The 22,345-nt window shown below is 40.0% G+C and overlaps 1 protein-coding gene across 3 annotated transcripts in view; it reads left to right on the top strand.

The window, feature by feature from the left end:
• The window catches only part of LOC139370603 (spectrin beta chain, non-erythrocytic 1-like), an 86,240-nt gene that overhangs the window by 8,617 nt on the left and 55,278 nt on the right, over positions 1 to 22,345 (top strand). The window contains exons 2-3 of one of the 3 annotated variants that reach the window (XM_071110191.1): positions 9,369 to 9,584; positions 17,148 to 17,237. In XM_071110191.1, the coding sequence (XP_070966292.1) occupies positions 9,434 to 9,584; positions 17,148 to 17,237 (241 nt within the window). In that variant the 5' untranslated portion in view covers positions 9,369 to 9,433. Of the gene's footprint in view, positions 1 to 9,368; positions 9,585 to 16,833; positions 17,238 to 22,345 lie in introns of those variants that run through there. The other 2 variants (XM_071110189.1, XM_071110190.1) reach the window with 2 other exon arrangements.

Here is a 22,345-nt window from a genome sequence, read left to right as displayed (position 1 = left end):
TGACTATCAATTAGTGAAATGACTACATAGAATCTCACTTGTCAGAAGAGACCTAGCCTATGCCCCAGTTGGGACACAGAACACATTTTTAAATATATTGTTTAGTTACTGTAAAATGGTGATGCACAAAGGTATTTCTCCGTTAAAAAAAATAGGTTTGGTTCTCAACCCTGCACAACTGTTGTCCATACTCTTTGTTATCCCACTAGCTTTGTCATTCATCTTGCAAATAGCTGAACATTACATAATAATAAGAGCTTTGGATGTGTGCTTTTACCAACAGTATACTGGATAGCCATTAGCACATTTGAAACTGAAAACTGAACATCTTGCAGCTGTTGTAGCAAGACATTTCTCAGATTAATGTTGGTTTATTATTTAAGGATGCATGTCAGTAGAAACTGCAGACAATTACAATTTATTTAAAAAAGATCACCCTTTTAAGAATGGATCGTAACATTCATGTAGCTCATATGAAAATAAAAATATATATATTTTTTTGAATGTGTGTTTTCTGGACATGGTATACGTCAACAAACTCACTTGAAAGGGATTAGCATAGTATGGCATCGACTGTAAATATAATAATGTTGGAGGAGATACGGTCAGCTAATGGGGCTGAGGGAGGCAGGTGACAAAGATCTGATTGGAAGGCTTGGATCTCTTCCTTCATAATCTTAGCATGTGATGCACATGCTTTCATACATTCATGTCGATAGAAGATTTGCACTCAAACAATTGAGTTACGCAGGCGGATGTCAAAGTAAATGAGGATTCAGGGCTGAGTGAGTCACTGTATTATGGGGACTCCCCAAGCCTCCCTTCAACCAAAGCCCAATACCATCATCTGGAATTCACATAATTTGCCTTGTTTTTGCACAATTCTACACAATTTAGAAACTATCTAGTTTCAAATCCGACTCTGAGCAATTGTATCTCTTTCAGCACATACGCAGTAGAATATAAACGAGTGCCTTCTGTAGGGCCTTGTTCTATGTGTGTCATGCTAAAAAGCTGTAGCACAGCTGTAGCAAGCACTTGCGCTAACACACATTCCATGCATGTGTGTCCAGTTAGTAGGAGACCCTCCCAAAATACGATCGCCTGGTATGCTAGTGATGCGTTACAAAAAGCCAGTCGTACAGTAATATGGTCAGCTGCAAAACTACATGCCTTGGATAGCATACATGTTTGAATGCACAAAGACTTGAGTGGCATGAGGTCTCTCCTGTCGCTTTAAACAGAGGTAGTGAAGGGGGGCTTAACAATAGATGCAATCCGTATCCGTAGCACCAGCATGCGATGCGAGGTGTAGAGCAGCATCTGTGTGGGTGTGTGGAGATACAAAATCTGATTTTGTTGCGTGTGTGTTTGGGAAGGGGATGTGTGATGTAACAAGGATTGTCTGGCTTTATACATTGAAAAAGGGGGGAAGTGTCCATATTGTATGCTCTAGAATGTCCTGCTTGCAAAGGAAATCATCATTGTGTGATTGCCATGTAGATTTTAAACATGCATACCCTCGGCTTAGCCCTAGTTTAGAAACACACAGCACTGTCAGGGTGAGCTGATGTAGAATGCATGAAAATTAATTAAACAAATTATGCCAGACGGTTGCTATATCAGGATAGTATGGCCATCATTCCCCTCTTGTCCATACAGCTTTACATGATGGACATTGTGGAGAATAGATGGTAAAATGATAGCTTCAGACTGAACGGGTCCACACAACAGCCAACTGTTAGATAGCACAAAGGTTTCTGGGTATATAGCGCTCCATGGTGATTTGCCAAGCTAGTATCCAAGCTGTTGCAATTTCTGTTATTGCTCAGAGTGAGGGGGTGGAAGCAGCCTAGTCTCATAGACTAGATGTAGTATAGTAAATGTAAATCCGTGACACTCAAATTAGTTTGGTATGGTTACATAAGACAGAAGGTTACTTAAGGCAAAACCAAATATAGGGTGGTTGGTTGCGATGGATGAGTGTGTGTAATATAACGTGAACGTCTAGAAACATAAAGGTTGCGCGTTCAAATCTAACCAAGGACAACTTTTAGCTAATTAGCAACTTTGCAACTACTTACTACTTTTTAGCTACTTTGCAATGACTTAGCTTGTTAAATTACCCTAACACCAACCTTAAAACCCTTTAACCCCCTACAGTCGATGTCCGTGCCCCTTTGGGAAATCTGTGAAGTGTACATGACTGTCTGTAAAAATAAATTGTTAAAATGTTGCCATTTGAAGAGACAAAATGCTGGTTGATATTCTATGATTGCACCATCTCAGATCAATGCGGATCTCAGTTCCCTAGTGGGTGAAATTGTGTCTGCGAGTGAAATATCATTACATTTATAGTAGAGTCATTTAGCAGATACTCTTAACCAGAGCAACTTATCCAGAGCAACTTACTAAATGGCACATTGACAGATAATTCCCTTAGTCAGCTTGGGGATTAAAACTAGCGACCTTTCGGTTACTGGACCAACATTCTTAACCGCTGAACTGGACTGCTTTGCCATAATTCTTAACCTGGGGTGTATTCAAGAAGGTGAAATGTTCAAACGGTTGCTCATAGAAATGTGATGTGTAGAGATGATATTACTCACCTATCCTGAACAAACCCTAGATTTAGTGTGATGAAAGGGCTGTGGGGTGAAGTTTCCCCTAGGTACAGGCTAGGATTAGTTTCCTTTACCCAATCCTAACCCGCCTGACAAATGATCAGCGTCTAGGGACAACTTCACCCTACTCCGAATGAAAGGGCTGTGGGGTGAAATATTATAATATATCGAACAGAAATGCCAGCCAATAGAGATGAGTCTAAAGGTCTGCTTTAAATATCCCATAGGTTTGAGCAGCCCTGAGATTGTCGGGAAGGGAGGAAAAAGGACGTTTCGTAGATCTGACAGGTTGGAGGGTCCAATGCCATTTAGGGCTTTTGTAGGCGATCTAGGGATTCTGTTGAGATGGACCATAGCAGAAATGAAATGACCCAACAGCTGCATATAAGCAATGTGTCATAGGGGAGGGGAGAGAAGGAGAGGGAAGGGGGTACTGAGCCTGACTTGAGCATTCTAGCAGTTTGGAAGAGGAGGACACCTAGTGGTGGTATGGTAGGGCTTTGTAGTGTTTCTTAGAGAGAAAGGATGGCTACCCACTGGGCACAGATGTCAGTTCAACATATCTTTTTGATTTACATTTGGTTGAGTTGTCAACTAATGTGAATTCAATGTGAAATCAACAAAACGTGTCACCGTGTCATTGGATTTGAAGTTGGCTGAAAAAAAGACTAAATTCCCTTACGTTGATTGCAAATCCAATCAGTTTTCCATGTTGATTCAATGGTATCACATTAACTCTTTTTTAAACGACATGGAAACATTGGTTCAACCAGTTTTTGCAGAGTGGGTAGTTTCATGTTATTCCTCTCTGAAATTAGTAGATGGAAAGGTCTATAGTGAAATGTACGCTATATTGCAGGCAGGGAGTACATGTCGACTTGCAGGAAAAATCAGTACACACACGAAGGAATTTAAGAAACCCAGTAAGTATTTGGCATAAGAACACACTAGAAATAACATCATTTTAACAACATAATTCAAATTCTTAAGGTATTTCTTACAAGGAATGAATAGATGAACCTGAATCTACTACCTGACTGACCCCTTACAGTCTGACCTGACCTGATGACTGACCTAAACTCACCCAGCAAAAAGTATACCTGTATCTCAATATGAACAATGCATCACTTCTGCATTTGATATGTGCCATACTTTAGGTTTGACGGAAGTCTGTTTTTATATCCTCATGGGATTTATCCACAGGGTTAGGGAGTGTTTGGATGGCTCATGTTACCTGTTCCATTAGAGTTGTTCTAGCCCCAGAGGACCCATATTAGCTCTGCTTTCCTTTCAGGACATTAACACGAATGCCATTTGAAGAGCTCCATACCGTCCCATATCTCCTCCTCCATTTCCTCGAGGGCTGATATCTCCTCTTACATCCAGTAAATGTTAAGATCACTAATGCATAATTGCTAATTAACTTATTTTCTGAATCCTAGGACTTCTTATGATGATTAAAATATATCCCCACTTGAATCATTCCATCAAAACAGAACATTTATTATATTTAGAATATGGATGGGGGCCTCCCGGGTGGCGCATTACAGACCCGGGTTCGATCCCAGGCTGTGTCACAGCCGGCCATGACCGGGAGACCCATGAGCCGGTGCACAATTGGCCCAGCGTCGTCCTGGTTATGGGAGGGTTTGGCGGGCCAGGATGTCCTTGTCCCGTCGCGCTCTAGTGACTCCTTGTGGCGGACCGGGTTCCTGCAAGCTGACTTTCAGTCGCCAGTTGTACGGTGTTTCCTCCGACACATTGGTGTTGCTGGCTTCCTGGTTAAGCTAGCAGTGTGTCAAGAAGCAGTGCTGCTTGGCTGGGTCGTGTTTCAGAGGACGCATGGCTCTCCACCTTCGCTACTCTCGAGTCCGTACGGTAGTTGCAGTGATGGGACAAAACTGTAACTACCAATTTGAGAGAAAAAGGGGTAAAAGTGAAAAATATATATAATACGGATGGACATTTTTTATTAAAGAAGACATACGATCAGTACAGAGCAGTTGAGCAGAAGTATTATCAATGATTGCCGTAAAGTAATGCTTTTGCATAATTTCAGCCAGTAGTTTTGAATGTTGTGATCATGTGCCAAAACGGGTCCCTGAAGATTTTGCACAATTGTGTTCTACCTCATCTATGCCGTATGATATGTTACGTCCTGCATTTAAAAAAATGTGCATGGTATGTTACGAATTCCAATTCGTACAATATGCTGCGGATTTGTAAATTCTTAAGATCCCGGACTACATCTTTAAAATTATTTGAATTATTTTTTACCAAACAAAGACTGAGAACTTGAGAATTTGTATGTTCAGATAACTAATCAAATATAGACATTAGCTGTGTTGGTAACCAGCTAATGAAATTGGTTGAGTTGAATACTCTTTGGCGGTAATGGCTTGGCAGTCTTAGGAGCAGGTTAGCATTTTTCATGTTATGCAGGCAGCTCTGCAGTGTCAGCACTAGCTGGTACATCTACAAAGTCATAACATCTGATTTTAAACCTAACCCTTACCTTAACCACACTGCAAACGCCTAACCCTAACATTAAATGAAGACCAAAAAGCGAATTTTAGTTTTCTGTAATATTTACAATATAGCTAATTTTGACTTTGCGGCTAGCATATCTAGCCGAAATCGCTCAGTTCCGCCTCCAGGACAAGACTCATGACAATACATGTCAACCTGCACCCTAGGCTACGTCACAAATGACACTCTATTCCCTTTATAGTGCACTACACTTTGAGCAGGGCCCATAGGGCACTAGGGAAAAGGAAAAAGGGTGCCATTTGGGACTCATGCCTAGACATGGGAGGGATAGAGGGGGATACACAAAGTATCAGAGGAGGAGGAAAAGGCTGAGGCAATCTATAGACAACTACTAATGTTTACAGGAAGTGGAGAGCCCTTTGGTTGCAGTTTCTGCTGATGATCATATGCACTTAGAATTGTCTGCTAAGTGGCGAAGTGGGTAAAAGGCAGCTGTAGTCACTGTGGATGCCTCTGGTTAGGGAAATAAAGTATGTACTGTATGTACACTGCTGCTCCCATCAACTGTAGGAGCTGTGATAATGACAACGCCAAAGATGACGTCCATCTCTCTTTATTTTATTCTTAATTATTCTTTATTGTAGGGTATGAGGCCTATTTTCGTAAGCATCTGATTGGGAGTATTATTAGTTTATGTATTATATACAGTACCAGTCAAAAGTTTGGATACACCTACTCATTCAAGGGTTTTTCTTTATTATTACTATTTTCTACATTGTAGCATAATAGTGAAGATATCACAACTATGAAATAACACATGGAATCATGTAGTAACCAAAAAAGTGTTAAACAAATCAAAATATATTTTATATTTGAGATTCTTTAATGTAGCCGCCCTTTGCCTCGATGACAGCTTTGCACACTCTTGGCATTCTCTCAACCAGCTTCATGAGGAATGATTTTCCAACAGTCTTGAAGGAGTTCCCACATATGCTGAGCACTTGTTGGCTGCTCTCCTTCACTCTGCGGTCCAACTCATCCCAAACCATCTGAATTAGGTTGAGGTCAGGTCATCTGATGCAGCACTCTATCACTCTCCTTGGTCAAATAGCCCTTGCACAGCCTGGTGGTGTGTTTTGGGTCATTGTCCTGTTGAAAAACAAATGAAAGTCCCACTAAGCGCAAACCAGATGGGATGTCATATCGCTGCCGAATGCTGTGATAGTCATGCTGGTTAAGTGTGCCTTGAATTCTAAATAAAACACTGACAGTGTCACCAGCAAAGAACCCCCACTCCATCACACCTCCTCCTCCATGCTTCATGGTGGGAACCACACTTGCAGAGATCATCCGTTCACCTTCTCTGCATCTCACAAAGACATGGCGGTTGGAACCAACATTTTTACATTTGGACTCAACAGACCATAGGACAGATTTCCACCAGTCGAATGTCCATTGCTCATGTTTCTTCGCCCAAGCAAGTCTCTTCTTCTTATTGGTGTCCTTTAGGAGTGGTTTCTTTGTAGCAATTTGACCATGAAGGCATAATTCACGCAGTCTCCTCTGAACAGTTGATCTTGAGATGTGTCTGTTACTTGAACTCTGTAAAGCATTTATTTGGGCTGCAATCTGAGCTGCAGTTAACTCTAATGAACTTATCCTCAGCAGCAGAGGAACTCTGGCTCTCCCTTTCCTGTGGCGGTCCTCATGAGTGCCAGTTTCATCATAGTGCTTGATGGTTTTTGCAACTGCACTTGAAGAAACTTTCAAAGTTCTTGACATTTTCCTGATTGACTGACCTTCATGTCTTAAAGTAACGATAGACTGACGTTTCTCTTTGCTTATTTGAGCCGTTATTGCCATAATATGGACTTGGTCTTTTTTACCAAATAGGGCTATCTTCTGTATACCACCCCTGTCACAAACCAACTGATTGTCTCAAACGCATTAAGAAGGAAAGAAATTCCACAAATTAACTTTTAACAAGGCACATTCCAGGTGCCTATGTCATGACTACCTCATTAAGCTGGTCAAAAGTTTTAGAACACCTACTAATTCAAGGGTTTTTCTTAATTTTTAAACTATTTTCTACATTGTAGAATAATATTGAATACATAAACATATGAAATAATGCATATGGAATCATGTTGTAACCTAAAAAGTGTTAAACAAATCAAAATACATTTTATATTTGAGATTCTTCAAATAGCAATCCTTTGCCTTGATCACAGCTTTGCAAAGGTTCTGAATACTTATGAATAAAAGATTTCAGTTTTTTATTTTTAATACAATAATAAACATTTCTAAAAACCTTTGTCATTATGGTATTGTAGATTGATGATTAATTATATTATTTAATACATTTTAGAATAAGGCTGTAACGTAACAAAATGTGGAAGAAATGAAGGGTTCTGAATGATTTCCGAATGCACTGTACACACACGAGTGTTCATAAAACACGTTTTGCACGTAAGACACAAACTCAGGTTGTAGTTCAGTTGTTAGCTCCATGAACGACCCCATCTAGCCGTAGTGCTGACTTACACATTTGTCCATTAAAATAACATCAAATTTATCAGAAATACAGTGTAGACATTGTTAATGTTGTAAATGATTATTGTAGCTGGAAATGGCTCCTTTTTAATGGAATATCTACATAGGGGTACAGAGGCCCATTTATCAGCAACCATCACTCCTGTGTTCAAATGGCATGTTGTGTTAGCTGATCCAAGTTTATAAGTTTAAAAGACATTAGAAAACCTTTTTGCAATTATGCTCAATTGTGCACCGGGGCCTCCCATTACTCTTTCTAATCTGGTTATAGACAGTTTGCGCTGTTATGTGACTGGAGTAGTACACAGCGTTGAATGAGATCTTCAGTTTCTTGGCAATATCTCACATAGAATAGCCTTCATTTCTCAGAACAAGAATAGACTGACGAGTATCAGAAGAAAGTGCTTTGTTTCTGGACATTTTGAGCCTGTAATCTAACCCAGATACTCAACTAGTCTAAAGAAGGCCTGTTTTATTGCTTATTTAATCAGAACAACAGTTTTTAGCTGTGCTAACATAACTGAAAAAGGGTTTTCTAATGATCAATTAGCCTTTTAAAATGATAAACCTGGAGTAGCTAACACAACGTTCCATTGGAACACAGGAGTGATGGTTGCTGATAATGGGCCTCTACGCCCATGTAGATATTCCATAAAAAAGCTGCCGTTTCCAGCTACAATAGCCATTTACAACATTAACAATGTCTACACTGTATTTCTGATCAATTTGAACATGATACCATCCGGTATCAATACATTTATTTCAAATAAAGCACTCTGGACTTTCAGGGTAGCTATATTTAAAAATGGGAATATCATAATTTTGAAACTAATGCTGCCATCAACTTTATATAGATCACAGAAGACTGAAATATAACAAAAAATATGAATAACATTCCACCCATGATGTCAAAGAGGGTGCTTTTGGTCATTGACTGCAGGAAAGGGCTACCCTGAATGATTGTGGTATATTTGATAGAAAACGATCTGTAGAAGTGAGTCTCGGGTTTTACCAGAAGATGGCACTGTGTGTCTTGATTAGTTTGTCCTTAGGCAGCAGCAAAACATTGTTGGCTAATTCACTTTGAGTGGGGAAACACTGTTGTCTCCATTTCCCTATAATGAATGTAATTTCTATTATGACAAAATGCCATTGTCATTCAGTTTGTCACTTTTCACATATCTATAATTGGGTTTAAATCCTTGACATATTTGGAAAATGTGATTAAACCAAGAGATAGACATTGTGTACTATTGCTCTGTTTGTCTACCTATGAACCATGTTTAGGCAGCCAATCGAAAGTATAGCGTGATACATCGGGCTGAAATCTTATTGAAAATATCCCCATAGTTCTGCCCTTATACAATGGTTGCATTCCAGGTCATCTTTTCTGCAGTCATGCTGCACAGATGATCAGATCTCACAACCACATTAATATGATACAGCAATTTTCTGCGATGCACAGCATGACTGCATAAAGACGACTTGGAACAATATGTAATTCCACCTCTCAGTGAAGTGTACCCCAGGCACAGAACTAGAATCAGCTTTCCCTCCCCCAACCCATTATAAAGGGAAAAATGCTAAACTGACCCAAGATCAGCATTTAGGGGCAACTTCACCCTAAACCTAATACAGCCCTGCTGTTCTAACTGAATGTAGCATGTATGTGAACATGTCTCTCTCTGTCTGTGTTTGCAGGGCTTCATTAGAAGCCACTGATGAGGAAGTATAATCGGTGAAAAGGTCAAAGGTGAAAGGTCAGGATGACGACAGTGGCCGCGGAATATGAGCACATGGAGATCACGCAGCAGTACAGCAGCAGCGACACGGTCAACAACCGCTGGGATGATGAGTGGGACAACGAGAACAGCTCAGCTCGCCTGTTCGAGCGCTCGCGCATCAAGGCCCTGGCAGGTGAGTGAGGCAGAGAGGAGAGGAGTTAGTGCCAATAAGGATAACCCCTGTTGTTGGCATTGCATTCACTTCATCTCATAGAATAGCAATGGTCGTATGATGATGTACACTTGGACTTCGGTTGAAATACTATTCAAAATAGTGCAGCTGTGCTTGCCTGATGCAATGAAAACAATAAAAATGATGGCAAAAGTGCAAACCCCACCCACCTGGCACTCCAGGCAGGCAAAGCTAACGCTCAAGGTAGATGTTGGCAGACAGATACAGGAAGATAGGGAAGATACCTCTTTGAAACTGCCCAGCAACCACATCATTAATTTGTATATAGATCAATGTGTGTTGAGAAATTCAACTGAGAAAATAAGAAATTATAATTTGGTGCAATTATTGTTGGTGGATTGACATGACATTTGGTAATAGTAGAATAGTTGTGACTTTCTATCATTGAGCTGTTTTAAATGGGAGATTAGATACAAAATCCCCATGGCAAAGTCACCTAGGCTTACTGGAACAGAGAGAGTTTCATTAGGTAAATGCCTGTGCAGAACCAGCAGCCAACCCTGCAATTGAGCAAAATGTTTTGACAAGAGAGAAAAAATGATCAAAAATAGAAAGTGTTCCTTGGTTTCTCTTCTTGCTGGCCGGAGACCGCAAGCTGTTTTGAGAACTCGAAAAAAAAGCCCCTGGCATTCCGATGAGCATCCTGCTTCTCACATGACTGTGTTTTCCTGCATTCCTGCCCAGTGGAGCATACGCCTCTCACCCAACTCCACTTGCTGCAGTCAAGAGTGTCTTTAATGGCTGCATGAACATGTACCTACTAGAGGCCCTTCAAATCCAACCTAGTAACCAGGCGCCCTGGGTTGAATCTATTAAACTTTGTTCTTAAATAAAACTTTGTAAAATGAACGGCATATGAATTCAAGACATTTGATTGAAGAGAATCTGAGAATCATCTTGCCCCGTATGACTCAAACAGGAAGGGACATCATTACATTCCCAGTGGCTTGGTAACTCTGTAACCACCCCTAACCCCCCACACACACACGCCCACACAAGCAGCCAACATACTCTGTTAAAGTTGCAATATGCAGAAATCGCTCCCGCCATTTCCTGGTTGCTAAAACTCTAATAGTTCGCCTGATTTCAGTTTGTGACAAAATAAGCTAGTATAGTGTAGAGAATCATTGTAGCTTAGTTTTAAGGTAGCCTATGCCTATGAAGCGCTGTCCGATTGGTAAAATATTATGAGGTCTAGTGAAAATTACATTCGTTTATGCCTACCTTTCACTGAAAGATGTCAGGCAGCGTGTTGACCCCTTTTATCTCCCGTTTATCTCCCTTTTATCTCCCGTTGCACCTGCTATCGGGGGAATTTGAGAAGGTTGTGGCTGTTTATACTTCCTGATAACCCACTTGTTGTGGTGACTGTCACAGGCTAGCGGAGATTCAGCACATTGGATAGCGCAGTTGATCAATTTTCTGCGAATCTGACCAGTAGCCAATCGTACGCCCTCTTTTGTTAACATAAGATTGTGCATTTTTTTTATTGCAAATGTTTATTTCCTCGAGCGCTTTTGTGGTCACTGTGTATCAGCCGTTTTGTGATTAGCAACAGTTTATATTTGAGCCTCTGCCAGTGCCACACATTAGTGGAGATTTGAATATGAGAGGGAGATTGAGATTGGACATCGTCTACCATAACTACGTCGAAATGTCGTAGTAGGCAATTCAATGTATAGAAGCCATGCAAGTAGCCTAAGGAATGTTTTCCTTAGGCATAAAGGCATAAATATTTATTATAATTTAACGGTTTCTCAACATTGTTTCCCCCAGGAAACAAGAATGGGTTTGGGTGGGAAATCTCAGGAAATCTCACTAGCCCGGTTCCCTGCAATTAAACCCTAAGTAAGCCTTGGACAATTAAGCCTTGTCCGAGCCAGAAGAGTACATATATCTCTTGGTCCAGTAGCGTGAGACAGCTTGATTTAAAAGTATACCCCCTGGACAGGATGCTAGTCTGTTGCAAGGCCTTACACCCAATCCTTAAAGCTATAATGCTAAGTGCCAAGCAGAGAGGCATCATTTAAAAAAAAAAATGTAGTCTTTGGTATGACTCGGCTGGGGATCGATCTTCCTACCTTCCAATTTCAGGCAGTTCAACAGTAGTGGAAAAAGTACTAAATTGACCTTAAAATATTGAAAGTTACTCATGTAAAATTGAAAGTCATCCAGTAAAATACTACTTGAGTAGTAAGTCTAAAATTATTTGGTTCTAAATATAAGTATCAAAAGTAAATGTAATTGCTAAAATATTAAGTATCGAAAGTAAAAGTATAATTCATTTCAAATTCCTTCTATTAAGCAAAGCAGATGGCACCAATTTCTTGTTTTTAAAATGTACGGATAGTCAGGGTTATATTCCGACACTCAAGACATAATTTACAAATGATGCATTTATATTTAGTGAGTCTGTCAGATCAGAGGCAGTAGGGATGACCATGTGTTCAATTGATAAGTGCGTGAATTGGACAATTTTCCTGTCCTGCTAAGCATTCATCATGTAACAACTACTTTTGACTGTCAAGGAAAATGTAAAAAGTACATTATTTTCCTTAGGAATGTCGTGAAGTAAAAATAAAAGTTGTCAAAAATATATAAATAGTAAAGTAAAGTACAGATACCCCCAAAAACGACATAAGTAGTACGTTAAAGTATTTTTCCTTAAGTTCTTTTGTTGGTAAGTTGGTAAGCTTTCAAACTCACCTATTATGACCAATGTCCACAAGCAAGCATTGCTTCACCTAGCAACACTAGCTTCTCCCAGAGTTGCTTACCATTTGGGTGCTAGCAAGCCGACAGCATGCTAGCTAGTGCTAGGTATCAACAGCCAATCCAGTAGGGGCTAGAAGCTATAGTAGGCTTCGATTGATCAACCACGCTACCACATAGCCGGACATTTGCATAAAATTGAGCTTTCCCCGACTTAAGTCCAACCCTTTTCATGCTCTGTTTGACAAGCTCTTCATTTCTATGCAATTACTAAGGTATTCAAATATTACACAATTATTTTGTAACAATAATGTTGTGACTGTAGTAATTGCAGGGTTACTACACAGGTATAAGAGCAACTTAATGTAAAGTATTACTGTGAAGCCAGATTGGAATCTACACATCTTAAGTGAGGGTCTTTATTTTAATTATTGATTAGACACATAGATTAACTGATGGGAACACATGGGGAAGTGTAAAGCAGTGGATTGTGGGTAAATTATTTGGTATTTGGTATTTTGTTAAGATTCCCATTAGCTGTTGCGAAAGCAGCAGCTACTCTTCACACACACACACACACACACACACACACACCACACACACACACACCGCACACACACACACACACACACTATCTTAATTTGACCCTGCTTCTCTGCGACAACAGAGTGATCAAATTAAGATAGGAGACCTGCATACAGATCTGCTATTTCAAGGTAAGTCAGCAGAGCAAGGTTCATTTTGGTGCATACATTTTCCACTTACTGCAAATCTGTGGGCTTGGCCATACTCCATGAATTGTTCTGACCTCATTCTTTGTAGCATCATGTGAAACTTTTGAGAAGAGGCAACTTCATGAGCTCAGTGAAGGCCCTATTGTTTCACATCCTCCTAAAATAAAAGAATATCTACATTAAATTTGCCACAAGGAAAAGGAATGGATGACTGTGTCATTTTTAAGAACAACTCAATTTGACATTTTAAAGAGATTTCACTCTTAAGTTTTTGGTATTTTCAATTTGTCTGATTTATCACAGAGGTTGACCATCACACAAACCCACCCAGAAACCCACACCCCTATGTCACCACCCTATTTCCTTTCTCTGTTTCATAGACATTCCTATGAGGTGAGTCATGTGGAAGGACGTGTGTATTTTTCTTGACTAAGAATCTGACTTAGAACCGTGCGTTACAAGTCTAGATGAAAAGGCTTGTAATCAAGAGGTTATGGAAGAATAGGGAGGCTGTGGAAGAATAGCCCTTAGGCAGGGTATGGCCTTGTGACCAAAACAAGGAAGTCTTTAATGTCTCGTTCGTTCCATTTACAGTTCACATATTTATTTTGGCTCTGTACAACTAGGAATGCATATTCATCATGTGTTTTTACCCATTGTATATTTGTTCAATTTGTTTTGTTTACCACTCCCTTATGCTTTATTGTGACACAACAAATGTAATATTATTTAACAAATAATAATGAAATTTATATTATGGGAATTCTAGTGTTCCTCAATCAAACTGCCCAAGCACATGACCTACTGGGATCTACATCTAAGGTTGGGCAGACAGACAGACAGGCAGACAGCAGAAAGACAGACAGACAGGCAGACAGCAGAAAGACAGACAGACGGCATCCTTTCTAGCCTCTTCTCATTCCCTGTGTCCATTGTCGTAATGATTCGATTTGCAAGACTCGTGGTACTGAGATGAGCATGAATTCATAAGATCATGAGGAGTAGGTATAAGGCAGCATATCTGTGGCCTCCTCCTTCGCCACAAGGCTTTCTCATGAACAGGAGGAGGACAAATGGGATATTGTTGATGGTGCTGCTATGTAGCAAAAATACTCTGCGGCAGAGAACTCCTGAGACTGCCATGAATATAAGGTTACATGGTTGAGTCAGTGGCTAAACCCAAGGGGGAATCATTGTGGAAAACATTTGGTCAGAGCCTAGTCTTGTATGGTATGGATTTAATTTGGTTGTATTTACTAGGATTATCTGGACTTTACTAATGATTTCTTTTTTGTGACCACCTTTTTAATTTGATGATGTATTATTGGGGGTGTGGGGTACAGGTACAACATAAGGTTTCATATCATCATATTAACCTGTGGGCTGCCACTCAAAAATATAAAAAAAAAACATAAAAAATATACATAAATACTAAGTATTGATCATTATGATCATATTACAGAGTTAAAAGGTAATAACAAATGTTGTATGTAAAGGAAAATAAACAAAAAGAAGTGAGCCTCCACCCCCAACCTCTCATCCCATCCCCCAACCCCACCAATCCAACATGTCTCCATCCAACGTAAAACATTTCCTTGGTGTTAAATACAGTCTGTGAACAAACTTAAATGTATAGTATAAATTGATGGTTCGGATCACAGGATGCCAAGTTCCATATTCTGTTCCAGTTGAAGGGTTGTACAGATTCACTTATATCTGTGGACCACACTTTTTTAATGACTAGCTCAGAATATGAACTTTCCAAAAGTGGTTTATACACTGAGTATAATAAACATTAGGAACACCTTCTTAATATTGAGTTGCACCCTCTCCCTTTTTGCCCTCGGAACAGCCTCAATTCGTTGGGGAATAGACTCTACAAGGTGTCGAAAGCGTTCCACAGGGATGCTGGCCCATGTTGACTCCAATGCTTCCCACAGTTGTGTCAAGTTGGCTGGATGTCCTTTGGGTGGTGAACCATTCTTGATACTCACGGGCAACAGTTGAGCGTGAAAAACCCAGCAGCATTGCAGTTCTTGACACAAACTGGTGTGCCTAGCATCTACTACCATACCCCATTCAAAGGCACTTAAATATTTTGTCTTGACCATTTACCCTCTGAATGGCACACATGCACAATCCATGTCTCAATTGTCTCAAGGCTTAACAATCCTTCTTTAACCTGTCTCCTCCCCTTCATCTACAGTGATTTTGAAGTGGATTTAACAAGTGACATCATTAAAGGACCATGACTTTAACCTGGATTCACCCGGTCAGTCTGTTGTTGAAAGAGCAGGTGTTCCTAATGTTTTGTATACTCAGTGTATATTATAGAGATCAGTTATTTTGGAAGCCCAGATAATTTCTTTATGAATCCCAATATTAGATGGTTCGGTAGTTGGGTTTCCCGAGGGATACCATAGGCCAGCATAGGTGACTTAAGTTGTAAATAAGACCTATAGAAAAAAGGAGTTGCCTGGTAATGTGTATGTGTCTTTCAAATCTTGGAATGTTCAATAACCATTACTCTCCATAATATCAGAAATGGTATGGATTCCACATTTGGACCATTGGGGAGATGCCGCCCTTATTGTGCATTTTTTTGTATGGGCATGCCATTTTGATTCCCAGTTACGTTGTTTATCAGTTTTGCGGCAAATAGAAATAGTGTGAGCAATAATAGGACCCAAGCATAGTTTACATTGTTTAAGGGATCTATCTGTGAAGACCACCTCTTTTGGACATTATGATTTATGAGTCATTTTATTTTTTGATTGACAAATAGATTAATCTTCAAATGATACAGTACCATCTTTAGTCCTAACTCTTATCTGTTGCTATACTAAGCTCCTACTTTCAAAGCCTCAAAGAATCAAACACTAACTGTTATAGAAGGTGTCTCTGCTTAGAGAGAAATCTGTCTGTCCTTGCCCTGGCAATGTTCGCAGAGGTACCTTGACCATTTATGTTTGATTTGTAATCAGAATCCTTTTTGCTTTGTGATGTTCTGCATAGTGGAAACTGGTTGAGTGTGCTCCTCCTTTGTTTGGGAAGTAACCATTCATGAGCCAGTATGGGGACTATTCATCCATTAGGAAGAAAGAGGGGGAGGCTTTAAGTTCCTCTGAAACAGGAAGTTTGTTGGGTCGATTTTTTGACAGGACGTTGGTCGCTCACATAATTTAAAACCAGCATTTATACATTTCTGGAATGGCCAGATTTTTCCTCTGTCTCTAACTGAACAACAATGCTGGGAAATGGGGGGTTGTATCCTGGCTAGCTTCCCTCTAGCCCCTCCTCTCTCCAGGCTTAGTATGGCCCAACCTCCTTCCTTTTTCTCCCCACTGCTGGGGCCATCATGGAAATGAGGCGGTGACATCATCACTGAGCTCCCAGGCAGTGGCTAGCCACTGACGATATTACAAACTCCTGTTCCCCTCCCCTCTTTAAACCCATCCCCTCCTCCTCCCAGACTTATGAAAGGTGTGCTGTATTTGAGAAAAACCCTTTTATTCTCTTTTTTTATTGGACACCTATTCCTTCTCCTTCCTTAATTGTCTGCCAGTTGAGGATGAGGTGCAGTGATTTTTTTTGGGGGGGGCAATACCACTCTTTAAAAAGCCTGTACCCCTGAATGGGTGGGCAGCTCACAACCAGAGGGAGGGGGGCGTGAGAGGGGGGTGGGGTGGAGGCTGCTTTTGAATGGGTTGAGAGGGAAGACAGAACAATCAAGAGAGAAGAAGAAGCATGTTGTGCCCTCTATTTGACACAGATCCTGCTTCTCCACGCCTGGTCCTTCAGTGGCTGCTCTGGGAAGAGTCTCGTCCTTGAGAACATTCCCTCCTTTCCTTACTTTTACTGGATTCTTTTTAGGAGCTTGCGGTGTAGCAAGGTTGGCGGTAGGAGGCTAAAAAAAGCCCATTGGATCCCTTCTTAACTTCCCTCCGTTTTTCCGCCTTGCTGTGCTTGTGTTTTTTTCCCGAGGGGGTATTTTCTTTCAGCGGGTCCCAGTTTTCGTTTGGAACTATGGAAGTGGACTGGGAGTTGGGTGGGCAAGATGTACAATACACTGACCCGGACTCTGGTTACCCCGCTCAGGTGGCTTTCAACTACAACATGTTAGAAGGGCGCTTTAAACAGCTACAAGGTAAGTGAAGGATGGAGACTGCAGTCGCCTTTTGTTTATAGGTGTTGCTATGCTATATGCTCTGTCAGCAGATAGACGGCGAGGTCCAGAGAGAGAATTCTGGATCCTCTGTGTTGAATTTGGCAGTTGTTTATCACGGTAATGTTAGTTGGATGAAGAGCATTATATTTTGTCGTTGTTCTTTTACTTCTTAGAAAATAAAACAAATTGGGTGTCTTAATCCTATAAGACAGTGGTGGATATGACACGTTTAGTATGGCAGCACTATGATCTGGCGTAAGGATGACTTTCAGATTGGATTATAAGGCTGTGTCTTTTTTGGAGGATAGGAATTTAGTGTTGACATTAAAATACTAAATAACTGTTTTCGAAGGAGGCCCTCCGTCTACAAACACACAATCCACGATGCTATATAAATGGCATGCATGCTAGTTCTTAGTGGGTAGTCAGGACAACAATAGCATGAGAGGGGACAGGGAAGGTGGGAGTGGTTGTTTTGTCCAGCCATCCCATGCAAATACACTTTCAAGGAGTCAAATTCTAGGAAATTATAGCGCTTAACAATATGTTTTTACACAGTTAGTATAGGAGCCTTGTGTGTTATTTAAAAAATATATTTATATTTTTTACAAAACAGGGATATACGCTTATTATATGTTATATAGCATCACTATTAGTTGAACAGTATGTCATTGTGTTATATTGTGTGATATTGTTTACTATTGTTTAGCACATTTACTACAAAATGACTTATTTTCCAAAAACATTTTTGACATTCATTTTCATATTTTCGTTATGATGAACCCCAGGCTAGACTGCAATAGAAAAAAAGGAGAAATGAAGATGGTAATGTAACCGTTATCATAGTAACATTGTTTTATAGTCCTGCTGTCCTTGTGTAGATTACTTTTGTTGACATCTTTGTTGGGGATTCTCTCATCCCAAAGAGAATGTGGTCTTTGCCACATGATAATATCAGTCATTAACTCAGTCTCTCTATGAGCTATTGTGTCTGAATGCACTATTGTGTTGTTGAATGTGTCTCTTCTATATATGTTATATAGAAGTCCCCTTTTCATTAATATGTCATTACATTTACAGCAATGGTCAGAATTTGTCCAGTTTTTTTTCATTTGAATGGTATAGACTGGCCACAACAACTATGTGGATACGGCTGGATGAATATGTGCCATTTGTTAATATGTAGCTTTGTGTAGAGTTTACTAACTGCCGAAACCTTGTCCAATGTTGTAAAGCAGCCGGAATGAAAAGGAAGACAGAGAGATAGACTTGAACTTTCACCCTCTGGTCTATTTGCTTTACTCAGTTATAGATGACTGACTTGATAAAAACATCACAGAGTCAACTTTATTGATGACTATTCTTGTGTCATGTAGTGCCAGCATGCGTCATAATATTTATTGTTTTAAATTGAGCGAAGATATTACAGAATTGATAGATTGACCTGGTGTGCTGCTAGTGCTCATTTTAGTGCAACACTTCTATTGTAGCAAATGTTAATAGGGTCTCAAAGTGTAGTCTACAGGATCTAGGAACAGTAACGTTCAACTGAAAAGGTCAGACTTAATGTAAGGGGGACTAGGATTACCATTGGTTGTATCACCGTGACCCTTGATTTTAGCAAGAGGAAGTAGTAACCTTGTTCGAGCCAGAACTGCTCATCCACTCATCTCCTGTTTCTGTAGCGTGAGACAGCTTGATGTACAAGTAGACCCCATGGATAGGACGCTATTTAGGCAGAGCTCTCTGGTTCATAGTTCGTAAAAATGTGTTATATTTTCAGCATAACCGCGTGGTGTCATTGTGCCAGTGACTTTTTTTAAACAGATATGATCTGTAAAAAACATTGAGCAAATCATTTTGTACAGCTGTCCCGTGGCTGTATCAACCAAAAAGAAATTGAAAGTGCATTGTCAGGTCCCATGTATTTTTCTGTTTTATCTAATACATTTAAGGCTGGTTTCTCTCAGCCAGATGAAGCTTATTCCTGTACTTAAAAGCACTTTTTAATTGAGATTTTCCATTGATCCTTTTCATCCAGGAGTAGGTTTAATCTGGGTCCTTGAAGTGGGGTTTTTAGGTCAATAATTTGCTTTGACAAGCTTGAGCTGGCTTGGTTACACATCCGCCATAGTTGCTAAAGCCGTGCTGGAAAGGACCGTGTGAAAAGACGATATTCGATCTAACGTTGTATTGATTGGGTCTGCACAATAGTGTAAAAAAAGTTATTAGATGCACTCCAGTCGCTTCTGTACAAGACTGTAGCTACTTCTCCACCCCAATGAGCTGGACTACCACCACACGGACTTGAGTGCTGAAGTACTACGTTTGTCTGCAAACAGGGCCCTGCCAACCCGGCTTCCACCACAGTCGGCCTCTAAATGACCGTCTGTTCTGCTGCTGGCAAGAAAATATTTTACGGGGAGACAAAAAAAGAAGGCAACAGAAAGTCATGGAACTGAAGAAGTCTTTGAATGGGCTGGGGTGGGGAAGGGGGCAAACTTGAGTGTTGAACAAGAGTAGTTCTGGTCTTTACAAGTTTGATTTACTCTATTAAGTTACACTGACTGACTATTTGAACTTGACACCTCATTTGAATGATACCCTGAAATATAACATTGAAGGTTAGCTTTTGTTATGCCCTCAGTTGTTGAATTCTGATTAGTAAATTCCAGAGAATACCATTTACCTAGGCTGGGATTAAATCCAATCGTGCTTGGTCAGTAATGCAGCTTTTAAAGGCAATGTTCCCGCTTTCGCCACGCATTCACAGTAAACGCTGCATATGTCGGCTAAATCGGAAATGACCTTTAAAGGTGCATTGTCGACAAAGCGTGATCGGATTGAATTCCGGCCTTCATCCTAGTTAATAGCAGGTAAATACCAGTGGAAACTACTGTAAAATATAGTGCTATCGTGACTTTTGAGAATAGTAAGTATGATCTTGAGGTTTTCAACCACGTCTTTACTATAAAGTAAGGGTGAGATTTATCGAAATGTAGTGAATGTTTTTACTGGGTGTAAATGGACACAAAGCCATGTCCTGTTTAGTGCTTTGTTTTCCCTTTTGCCAGGCATTGTCTGCCAGCAAAATGTTGATGTTGAGTCATTGATTTGAAACATATAGCTGTTGGTAGCTGCTTGTGTGATAACCTGAGGCCTTGTTAAAGAACAAACAGGCCATCTGCCATAACACCCTGACTTATCTGACTGGTGATCTGTTTTTACCCTTCTATCAGTAGAGGGACTTTATCCACTTTATGACATGGAGACATCTTGTCAAGTACGCTACCTGGTATTTATGTTTTCCCAGTGTTCCCATGTGTTTTGTTGGCATAAGGTTTTTAGATCGACATTGCTGGTTAGTTGGCAAAACATCGTTAACACGCACAGTTTTTGTTTAATTTCGATCTAGTTTTCAAAGAACAATCAACAATAGCATTTCAGGTTTTACGTGAAGTTAATGTCTGACAACTCAATCAAATGTTGAATGTTGATCTGACAACGCCTTTGTCCAGTGGTTAGTCACCCCTAAACATAGCAGTGTGACCTCATCCACTAATCCAGCCCTAATACACAGGAAGTCAGAAGAATTTCAATCTTCTGACCCGCCACAGGCCACAGGATGTTGATTCAACAGTGAGGGAAGAAGGAAGCAACCTTTGAACTGCTTCGCTAAGATGTCCAGTCTTCAACCTTCGTTTTTCGTCCTTGGATGCCGATTTCTAGTCTGTTAATTTGCTAGTTTGCTATATCATATAATATGTATATCTAGGCCTAAACAAAATGGTTGTTGTTATTTTTGTCACTCTGAATGATTGTTTTCAGTCTCTGCCAATCATTAGACTGCCCTCACAAGAGTGGCTGAAATACAGACGGCAGAATATGAGAGGAGTAAATCTTGTCAATAGGTAACTAGCACTGAACATGAACAGTGCATTAGAGGTGCAGTTACAAAATGGAATCTTTCACCACGTTCAGTATTTCCTGCAAGCTAAGGGTGGGGTAGTAATCCAAATGGCCTTGAACTCTGCAATTCCTGAGTAATGTCCTAATCAAGATCTCCCTTTCCTGCCGAAACCTAGAGAGAGGAAAAAAGAGAGAGAAAAGAAACCAAACTGGAATTTGAATGGATGTGCATCTCTGTTGAGATAAGATGAGAGATTTGCTTTTGGGAACTGGAGAGTTAGCCCCCAGGATAGAGATACAAAATGCGTCAATAAATCAATAGTTTCTATTTTGTGTCAGTCGTGATGACCAGACTGCTCATATCCCAGCTGGTTGGATTTGCAATAGAGCTGTGGGTCAAGGTCACAAAGCAATGCTACGACTTGGGATGTTTTTCTCTGGAAGAGAGTGATATCCAACACAATTAGGACTAAAGAACATTCTATTAATCAGTGCAATAATAAGAAATGAATTAATATACTTGAATATATGGGTTGTTGCACCAATTAGGTGCCATTTGCATAGCTACGGGAAGTAGGGGTGCTGAGGGTGCTGGCACCTCCTGATAAATCACAGTAAAAAAATATAATAATATAAAAATAAGAAAAATACATTCCCACAAAATTAGTGCACTAGGCCTTTATTGCTCCTGTATGAAATTAGAACCATTTCCCTCTGTTAACCTTAAAAACAGGGACAGTTTCTTTGTGTGTATAAAATGAATTACTAACAAGTCTGAATTCATATAAAAAATCAGGATGTATTGAATTTTCCATTTGGTCCATTTTAAAAGGGAACTTCAATTAATATAACAGACTTTTACAATTCAATATTTGTGCACAACTTCTACTTAAAATATCAAAGGGACGCAAAAGGCACTCATTTTGTGGAATGACCCATATCATATCTCTACTTCAATAAAGGAGTGAATTAGCAGTCACAGAAAGACACAGGAACTGATACAGGACCGATGCATTTTGAAACAAAGTGTATTCCATGATCTCATACAGACGGAATTTGGATTAGAACAGGGTCAAATAGGGGTGGTACTACTGTATGTAACAAAGTGCAATGAATGTACCTTCCAATGCAATTACCTTTTTTGCATGATTTTTTTGTGACACTAACCAGGTTGCCAG

The sequence above is a fragment of the Oncorhynchus clarkii genome, chromosome 17 (genome assembly GCF_045791955.1).
Source record: "Oncorhynchus clarkii lewisi isolate Uvic-CL-2024 chromosome 17, UVic_Ocla_1.0, whole genome shotgun sequence".
Classification (NCBI taxonomy): domain Eukaryota; kingdom Metazoa; phylum Chordata; class Actinopteri; order Salmoniformes; family Salmonidae; genus Oncorhynchus; species Oncorhynchus clarkii.
This window is presented reverse-complemented; position numbering and strand designations above follow the sequence as displayed.